Raw genomic sequence first — 10000 nt, 5'->3', positions numbered from 1 at the left:
CCTCCTCTCGTCCCTTCCTCGCCTCCTCTCGTCCCTTCCTCACCTCCTCTCGTCCCTTCCTCGCCTCCTCTCGTCCCTTCCTCACCTCCTCTCGTCCCTTCCTCGCCTCCTCTCGTCCCTTCCTCACCTCCTCTCGTCCCTTCCTCGCCTCCTCTCGTCCCTTCCTCACCTCCTCTCGTCCCTTCCTCGCCTCCTCTCGGCCTCCGCGCGTCCCTTCCTCGACTCCTCTCGGCCTCCACGCGTCCCTTCCTCGCCTCCTCTCGTCCCTTCCTCACCTCCTCTCGTCCCTTCCTCGCCTCCTCTCGTCCCTTCCTCGCCTCCTCTCGTCCCTTCCTCGTCTCCTCTCTCCCTTCCTCGCCTCCTCTCGTCCCTTCCTCGCCTCCTCTCGTCCCTTCCTCGCCTCCTCTCGTCCCTTCCTCGCCTCCTCTCGTCCCTTCCTCGCCTCCTCTCGGCCTCCACGCGTCCCTTCCTCGCCTCCTCTCGTCCCTTCCTCGCCTCCTCTCGTCCCTTCCTCGCCTCCTCTCGGCCTCCACGCGTCCCTTCCTCGCCTCCTCTCGTCCCTTCCTCGCCTCCTCTCGTCCCTTCCTCGCCTCCTCTCGGCCTCCACGCGTCCCTTCCTCGCCTCCTCTCGTCCCTTCCTCGCCTCCTCTCGTCCCTTCCTCACCTCCTCTCGTCCCTTCCTCGCCTCCTCTCGTCCCTTCCTCACCTCCTCTCGTCCCTTCCTCGCCTCCTCTCGTCCCTTCCTCACCTCCTCTCGTCCCTTCCTCGCCTCCTCTCGTCCTCTCGCCTCCTCTCGTCCCTTCCTCCCCTCCTCTCGTCCCTTCCTCGCCTCCTCTCGGCCTCCGCGCGTCCCTTCCTCGACTCCTCTCGGCCTCCACGCGTCCCTTCCTCGCCTCCTCTCGTCCCTTCCTCGCCTCCTCTCGTCCCTTCCACGCCTCCTCTCGTCCCTTCCTCGCCTCCTCTCGTCCCTTCCTCGCCTCCTCTCGTCCCTTCCTCGCCTCCTCTCGTCCCTTCCTCACCTCCTCTCGTCCCTTCCTCGCCTCCTCTCGTCCCTTCCTCACCTCCTCTCGTCCCTTCCTCGCCTCCTCTCGTCCCTTCCTCGCCTCCTCTCGTCCCTTCCTCGCCTCCTCTCGTCCCTTCCTCGCCTCCTCTCGGCCTCCGCGCGTCCCTTCCTCGACTCCTCTCGGCCTCCACGCGTCCCTTCCTCGCCTCCTCTCGTCCCTTCCTCGCCTCCTCTCGTCCCTTCCACGCCTCCTCTCGTCCCTTCCTCGCCTCCTCTCGTCCCTTCCTCGCCTCCTCTCGTCCCTTCCTCGCCTCCTCTCGTCCCTTCCTCGCCTCCTCTCGTCCCTTCCTCGCCTCCTCTCGTCCCTTCCTCGCCTCCTCTCGTCCCTTCCTCGCCTCCTCTCGTCCCTTCCTCACCTCCTCTCGTCCCTACACCTCCTCGTCCCTTCCTCGCCTCCTCTCGTCCCTTCCTCGCCTCCTCTCGTCCCTTCCTCGCCTCCTCTCGTCCCTTCCTCGCCTCCTCTCGTCCCTTCCTCGCCTCCTCTCGTCCCTTCCGCCTCCTCTCGTCCTCCTCGCCTCCTCTCGTCCCTTCCTCGCCTCCTCTCGTCCCTTCCTCGCCTCCTCTCGTCCCTTCCTCGCCTCCTCTCGTCCCTTCCTCGCCTCCTCTCGTCCCTTCACCTCCTCTCGTCCCTTCCTCGCCTCCTCTCGTCCCTTCTCACTCTCTCGTCCCTTCCTCGCCTGTCCCTCTCACCTCCTCTCGTCCCTTCCTCGCCTCCTCTCGTCCTCTCGCCTCCTCTCCGGCCTCCGCGCGTCCCTTCCTTCGCCTCCTCTCGTCCCTTCCTCGCCTCCTCTCGTCCCTTCCTCGCCTCCTCTCGTCCCTTCCTCGCCTCCTCTCGTCCCTTCCTCGCCTCCTCTCGTCCTCTCACCTCCCTCTCGTCCCTTCCGCCCTCGTCCCTTCCTCGCCTCCTCTCGTCCCTTCCTCGCCTCCTCTTCCGTCCCTCTCGCCTCCTTCTCGTCCTTCCTCGCCCTCCTCTCGTCCCTTCCTCGCCTCCTCTCGTCCCTTCGCCTTCCTCTCGTCCCTTCCTTTCGCCTCCGCGTCCCTTCCTCGCCTCCTCTCGTCCCTTCCTCGTCTCCTCTCGTCCTTCCTCGCCTCCTCTCGTCCCTTCCTCGCCTCCTCTCGTCCCTCTCGCCTCCTCTCGTCCCTTCCTCGCCTCGTCCCTTCCTCGTCTCCTTCGTCCTTCCTCGCCTCCTCTCGTCCCTTCCTCGCCTCCTCTCGTCCCTTCCTCACCTCCTCTCGTCCCTTCCTCGCCTCCTCTCGTCCCTTCCTCGCCTCCTCTCGTCCCTTCCTCGCCTCCTCTCGTCCCTTCCTCGCCTCCTCTCGTCCCTTCCTCGCCTCCTCTCGTCCCTTCCTCGCCTCCTCTCGTCCCTTCCTCGCCTCCTCTCGTCCCTTCCTCGCCTCCTCTCGTCCCTTCCTCGCCTCCTCTCGGCCTCCACGCGTCCCTTCCTCGCCTCCTCTCGTCCCTTCCTCGCCTCCTCTCGTCCCTTCCTCGCCTCCTCTCGTCCCTTCCTCGCCTCCTCTCGTCCCTTCCTCGCCTCCTCTCGTCCCTTCCTCACCTCCTCTCGTCCCTTCCTCGCCTCCTCTCGTCCCTTCCTCGCCTCCTCTCGTCCCTTCCTCGCCTCCTCTCGTCCCTTCCTCGCCTCCTCCCGCAGTCCTGCTCGGCCGCATTTCGTGCGATCCCTTTTTCGTTCTTCTCTTTCGCTGCCTTCCTGTGCTCGTTCTCCTCGGTGCACCATATCTGCTAAATCATTTCATCGTCGCTTGCTGATTTTCCTGCCTTCCTCCGTCTGTTTATTTCCTCCCGCCCTGACCTCCTCTTCCTCATCCCTTAGGCCGCACCAAGCCCTTTATCTTTTACAATCATCCCTATCTTTCCGGCTTCCCCGACCCCCCCCCCCCCACCCCACCCCTTCCTCCTTTCTCTCTCTCTCTCTCTCTCTCTCTCTCTCTCTCTCTCTCTCTCTCTCTCTCTCTCTCTCTCTCTCTCTCTCTCTCTCTCTCTCTCTCTCTCTCTCTTCTCTCCCCCCCCCTCTCTCTCTCTCTCTCTCTCTCTCTCTCTCTCTCTCTTTCTCTCTCTCTTTCTCTCTCTTTCTCTCTCTCTTCCTCTCCCTCTCCCTCCCTCTTCCTCTCCTTCTCCCTCTCTCTGTCTGTCTCTCTCTCTCTCTCTCTCTCTCTCTCTCTCTCTCTCTCTCTCTCTCTCTCTCTCTCTCTCTCTCTCTCTCTCTCTCTCTCTCTCTCTCTCTCTCTCTCCTCTCTCTCTCTCTCTCTCTCTCTCTCTCTCTCTCTCTCTCTCTCTCTCTCTCCTCTCTCCTCTCTCTCTCTCTCTCCCTCTCTCTCTCTCTCTCTCTCTCTCTCACTCCCCTCTCTCTCTATCTTCCCCCCTCTCTCTCTCTTTCTCTCTTTATCTCTCTCTCTCTCTCACTCTCACTCTCCCTCCCTCTCTCTGTCTCTCTCTCTCCCTTCCTCTTTCTGTCTGTCTATCTCCCTTTCTCTCTCTCTATCTGTCTATCTCCCTTTCTCTCTCTCTCTCTCTCTTTCTTTCTCTCCCCCCCCCCTTTCTCTCTCTCTCTCTCTCTCTCTCTCTCGCTCTCTCTCTCTCTCTCCCTCTCTCCCTCTCTCTCTCTGTCTCTCTCTCTCTGTCTCTCTTTCTCTCCCTCCCTCTCTCCATTCCCTCCCCTTCCCCTCAGCACATACAATCCCTTGTGTACTTCCCTTTCTACGTACCGAGTGAGCAGCCAGAACAAAGCCTATCAAAAAATGGTAATGCAATACACATTTTTTATATTTTTCCATTAAATCTACGCTACTCTAATGTCGGCATCGAGCGAAACTTTTCCTATGTCGATAGTTTATTTCCAGCGCCCAAATACCTATTATGCTAAATTTCCTTTCCCGCTAATTTTCCCGCGCCGACAATTTCGCTTTTCCGCTAACTTTCCGCTGCTATAATTACTCCGCCAAAATTAAGCTCAGCCAGAAGCCAAAAATTAATCTGACTATTGAACCTACGCCCGTCGCTCAGCTCCCCATTTCCTCCCCACTTTAATCTCCCCATATATTTCATTCGCTAAGCCTCTTCTTCCCGCATTTGCATTACTCCCCGACTGTCGCATTTACCTTCCCTCGTAACCCGAAGGCGCGGCTGCCGCCCACCAATCCATCTCGCCGTCGCCCGCCCGCCGCTCCCGATCGCCCCATTATATTTATAACCTGCTCCTTACCCGTGATCTATCAACTCGCCACTGCCGCTTTCCCTCTCCCTCCTGTCCTCCTCCTCTCCCTCCTCCCCTTCTACTTTACCCTCACGAACTCTCCTCCTCATTCACCTCCTGCCCTCCCCCCTCCCCCCTCCCCTTCCTCCTTCACCCTCTCCCCTCTTGCTTCCTCGCCCCCCCCCCCCCCACACACACACACCTCCCGCTTCACATGACCTCCGCATCCTGCTGCCACACTGAATCCTTTCCTCACATGCTGAGGCCTCGGGCGAGCGAAGTCGACTCTGGCGATGATACTTCTGCTCCGTGCGGCAAAAAAGGCGACCAAGCGCTGGCTGCACAGGAGGCGAGGCAGAGTCCCTCAAGGCTTGGCGTGAGGGCCTCGCGCGCTTCTGGACATGTTCGAAGTTCTGACCTTGATTCTTTAAGGTCAGTTTTATTTTCACTTTTTGAAACTGAATTAATGGTTCACGGCAAGGCAATTAACTCAATCTAATGCCCATTGAAACATTTACCTTAGAGAAAGAAAAGTTAACTTTAATGTGATAAAATTGCTTTATTTTGACATATATGTTAAAAAACAACAACTAGGAACGGCGCTTTTCTTTTTTTTAAAGTTTAAAGCGCAGTAACTTCCCTTGCACTGGCCCGGATTATATTCAATAAATCATAAAACGAAAACATAGTAACGTGTGAGAAATTAGAATGAAACAGAATAACAAAGTTTCACAAACAACAAAGTTTCCGCACACAAGGTCGTTATCAATGTAATGGTCTCGCTTTTAACATTTTATATATACACATTTTAAATACAAACCGACGAATTCTCGTAGAATTAATAATCATATGGTTCTACGAATTACATACTGCACTTTCAGTTCCCCTCATTCTCCCTTCGGCCGCCCTCGCTGCCTCAAACTCCGACGCCTCTGCCACTTGCCCTACCCTCAGCGCCCCGCCGGAGCAGCTGCGATCACGCCAGAAACCTGCTTGCCACAGCGCTTGCCCTTGCTTGCGCTTCAGCCAGGACTACCTGTAAGCTTTCCTTTCTCTTGTTCTTCTTGCCCTTATCCTTCTTTCTTTCTTTCGCTCCATATTCTTATTCTACCATCCTTCCCTACCAAGTCGGCCTTTCCTCTCCCCCATTTCTTTGGGATGCGTCACTTCCCACTTTCCCTTGCTTTCCTCTGCGTCCCTTCCTCTGTTTCCTCGTCTCCTTGTCTCACCCTCCTCCCCTCGCCCCCGCGATCCAACGAGCCAGCCAGCCGAGCAACAAAGCATTCATGTGCAGCAGTACTGCAACGTGAACATTCTGACACCCTCCCCGCTCAAGCCTCTCGCCCCTCCCCCTCGTCCCACTTCCCGCCTCCCTTCTTTTCCTCTCCTGCCCTTTGGACTTTCCCTCCCTTGCCCTCTCCCTCCTTCTGTTTCTCCTTCCTAACCCCTTTCTCCCCGCTCCCTCTCTCTCCCCACTTCTCTCGTTTGCTATTCCTCTCCCCGTCCCTTTGCTCCCCACTCCCCCGCTCCCTCTCTCCTCAACATCGTCCCTTCATCGCCAATGCACTTTAGCCAACGTAACGAGCGTTCTCCCTCTAACCTCTCCCGCTTCTCTCTCTCGCTGCCCCCCCCCTCCCTTCGCCCTTGCCCTCTTCCTGCTCTTCTACACATTTCCCCTTTTTATTCTGTATCTTCCATCCCATGCATCTTCTTGTATTTCATGCTTCTTTCACCTTCCCTCTATTGTCACTCGCTTTGCTTTTCTTTCAATCATTCCCCTCATCATTCTTCCCCCCCTCTCCACCCCTCTCAACCCACCCCTCCCTTCCCCCTCCACAGATCCGCCAGTAAGACGAAGGATTAAGCCCTTCCGGGGCGCTGCTGAAGACGTTCACGGCAGCGCCATAACTTCTCGGGGAGAGGGGTAGGAGAGGGAGGAGAGGAGGGAGAGAGGGAGGTTGACAGTAGAATCCGGAGGTTAACGACGAGTGACAGAGGATGACAAAAGGTCCGCGCGGTTTGGTTCTTTGAAGCTATTGAAGGTGTGCTTGCCCTGGCGCGGGATCGAGGAGCTGGATGCGAAGGTGAGGGGGCCAACGAGGCTCCGCAGATCAAGGGTTTCGCAAGAGGATCAAAGGGTTATCCAAGAATCGGGGAAAACTTAATGGAGCTCGAAATCCAAACAATCGGTTCAAACGATCAGTCATCAGTGCTGGGTAAGAGAGAGCAAGGAAAGAGGTAAATCGGAATGACATCGGAGGCAGCGCCGGAGTATTTCCGAATTCACGAAGAAACAAACTCGGAGGCCGAAAGTGTGGAAGTGTTCGGGTCTCGAGGTTAACCGTGCTTGGGTCGAGGAGTTTAACAAGGGTCGGGCGGCGGGAATAGGTTACCGCGGTTAAAGAAGCTTGTTAACAGTGGCAAGTGCGTGCTGAGGAGGGAGGGGGCGGGGAGGCCAACTTAAGGCTCTAATGGTCACACCTCGACTTTCTCTTTATTGATTATTGAACTGTCGCCTTCCTTTATATTCGTCTGCGGCGGCAGTGGAGCGGACGGGCGGGCGGGGTTGTGGTCGATGGGCGGGGGTTGTGGTGGATGAGCGGGGGTTGTGGTGGATGAGCGGGGGTTGTGGTGGATGGGCGGGGGTTGTGGTGGATGGACGGGGGTTGTGGTGAATGGCGCTGGTGTCCGGAGGAGGTTGTGGTGGTTAAGGTAGATGGTGGTGGTTGTGGTGGATAAACGGTTGTCTGGTGGAAGGGCTGTGGCTGTGTACTCGTGTAGTGATTATCTGGTAGATTTATGGCAATTATGGCTGTGACGGGCGAGGCTGGTGTAAGTGTCGGCTGTAAGGTGGATGGGCGAAGATATTCTTGTCGACGGATAGAAGATTTTGCAGTTTATGTGTGGTAGTTTTATTGTGAATGAATGTTCACCATAAAACCAACTTTTTGGCATTTTTTAAAAATCTGTTTATCCTCTTTTTCTTCTATACATCATCTTATCCTCCCATGTCCACCATCACTACTGACTGAACTTTGGACATTCGGCAGTACAAGATTTGTCTCCAGGATCAGTTCCGGAAGCAGGCGTTTCCGCTGAAAGCGAGAGCTCCGTGCTGCTCCAGGAGGGCTAATCGTCTAGCGTCTCGTCCAAGAATCATGCAGACAATGGATAAGTGGATAAAAGAATGGATAAGTAGATGAATGAAGACATAAATAAGTAAATAGAAGGGTAACGAGAGGTATTTTTGTCAAAGAGCATACTAACAGCCCGAAGATAAACATGTTATTAACATTTTCCATAAATTCTTATGCTTACCCTTATTGACTGATATAATGCACATGCCTAAAGATTTCATGAGCGAGCATAATTTGGCGCTGACATATTTGCGCTGCCACATGCATTTCCGTGTCGGAATTAGATTGTCATGAAGGTTCAGGAAATTATTGATATTGTCACAATCGGCATCGTTGTTATCATGATGAGGACGAGGACGATGCCAGCAGCAGGAGTAGCAACAACAGCATAAGCAACTACAGCAGCAAAAGTAACAATATTCATAATGACGATGATAATAATGATAATGGTGATAATAATTATAATAATAATATTATTATTATCATTATTATCATTAGTAGTAGTAGTAGAAGTAGTATTACTATTATAACATCAGTGATGATAATAATACCAATAATAACAATGATGATAATGATAATAAAGATGACACTGATACTACTACTACTACTAATAGGAATAATAATGATGATAGTAAGAATAATCATAAGGTTGATGATGATAATTGCAATAATGATAATGTTATCACTACCATTATCATCATTCATCATTAATTATCATTGTTATTATTAACATTATAATTCTTATTATTATCATTATTATTATTACTATTATCATCGGTTGCACTATTATCATCATCAAAAATTATAATGACAACAATGATGATGATGATGAATGATAATAATAATGATGAGGATGATAATGATAATAATGATGATGATGACGATAATGATGATGATAATGATGATGATAATGATGATAAGGATGATGATAAAGATGATGATGATAATAATAATAATAATGACGATTATAATGACAAAGATGATGATGGTGATGATAATGAAGATTATGCCAATGAAAAAGATAACGGTAATAAAAATACCAGTCATTTGAACGATCTAACGAAGCCCAATGGGAATGGCCTCGACGAGCCAGCAGGAGCCTCTCCCGAGCGCCTCCCGCGACGAGCCGAGCGGGATCGGGAGATTTTATTTGTGTACTTGTCTAGTTAAAACCCGATTTATGCGTTTATGGCAGTTAATTTATTTTGCTTTTTATCCAGGAAGTTAGATACTCATGACTCCAATGTGGTCCTCAAAGGCAGGTCACCTAAATCGCAACGGGGCAGCGCTGCTAAGAACCCTTTTCTCGTAAACGTTTTGTTCATTCCAATTCTGGATTCTTGGGTGCTGGTTCATCTATTTGATAATCATAGTGAGAGTTTATCAAATTATAGTTTTTATTTCTATGATTAATAGAAATACCACGAACTCATTACCCCCGCTGAATGGGAACATTTACGTGGTCCGTCCTGTTTAATCATCTACTTAATTGAATTTTGTTCCTTGGCTTGTTTGGTTAGTCACCAATACCATGTGAAAAGTTGCTGACCTGCCCTCATGGAAATGTGCAGCTGTGTTGCATGTATCTACCCCTCCCCAAAAGGGAGGGCGGCTCCCTCTTCTTGCCTTCAGTGCTCACATTTGCGACAACTTTTATTCCTCGTGGGGCCTGACGCCGGTCCGGAGCGCCACCCAAGCCCACTCCGCCCGTGGAGCGCCATCGACGTCGGCCTCGCCCTCCGCCCTTGGTCCTCCCGCAAGGCAGAGGACGCAGGCCAGAACGCCTCGCCCTCCGCCCGTGGTCCTCCTCCCGCAAGGCAGAGGACGCAGGCCAGAACGCCTCGCCCTCCGCCCGTGGTCCTCCTCCCGCAAGGCAGAGGACGCAGGCCAGAACGCCTCGCCCTCCGCCCGTGGTCCTCCTCCCGCAAGGCAGAGGACGCAGGCCAGAACGCCTCGCCCTCCGCCCGTGGTCCTCCTCCCGCAAGGCAGAGGACGCAGGCCAGAACGCCTCGCCCTCCGCCCGTGGTCCTCCTCCCGCAAGGCAGAGGACGCAGGCCAGAACGCCTCGCCCTCCGCCCGTGGTCCTCCTCCCGCAAGGCAGAGGACGCAGGCCAGAACGCCTCGCCCTCCGCCCGTGGTCCTCCTCCCGCAAGGCAGAGGACGCAGGCCAGAACGCCTCGCCCTCCGCCCGTGGTCCTCCTCCCGCAAGGCAGAGGACGCAGGCCAGAACGCCTCGCCCTCCGCCCGTGGTCCTCCTCCCGCAAGGCAGAGGACGCAGGCCAGAACGCCTCGCCCTCCGCCCGTGGTCCTCCTCCCGCAAGGCAGAGGACGCAGGCCAGAACGCCATCATTAGGATGAAGATTACAACAGAACAGGTAATGATGAAAGTAAATAATCATAATGACAACAAAACAAAAACAGCAAATGAAAACGATTATGAAAATAATAGTATGAACATGAACAATAATGATAAGAATAAAAATGGCAACAGGAATAATGGAAATAACAACAAAATGTAAGTATTGATCTGGCCGCACGCCCACAGTGGACACGTGCTAAGGCGTGCCCTTTAGGGGTCAAGGACTTCGAGC

General features: G+C 53.9%; 2 protein-coding genes across 5 annotated transcripts in view; both read left to right on the top strand.

Annotated features, from left to right (window-relative positions):
* Positions 1 to 10000, top strand: part of LOC113811625 (lachesin) — a 330247-nt gene that overhangs the window by 109726 nt on the left and 210521 nt on the right. The window lies entirely within an intron of this gene.
* LOC138865169 (WAS/WASL-interacting protein family member 1-like) lies at positions 8973 to 9767 on the top strand. The gene has a single exon (XM_070134551.1). It carries the CDS (start codon positions 8973 to 8975, stop codon positions 9765 to 9767), a length of 795 nt encoding a protein of 264 aa, XP_069990652.1.

This window comes from Penaeus vannamei, chromosome 20 (assembly GCF_042767895.1).
Source record: "Penaeus vannamei isolate JL-2024 chromosome 20, ASM4276789v1, whole genome shotgun sequence".
In the NCBI taxonomy this organism is placed as follows: domain Eukaryota; kingdom Metazoa; phylum Arthropoda; class Malacostraca; order Decapoda; family Penaeidae; genus Penaeus; species Penaeus vannamei.
Note: the sequence above shows the minus strand (reverse complement) of the source record. Positions and strands in the feature narration are given on the sequence as shown.

Excerpts from the sequence above, each read along its gene's own strand:
- LOC138865169 (XM_070134551.1), top strand. The coding sequence starts at position 8,973 with ATGTGCAGCTGTGTTGCATGTATCTACCCCTCCCCAAAAGGGAGGGCG.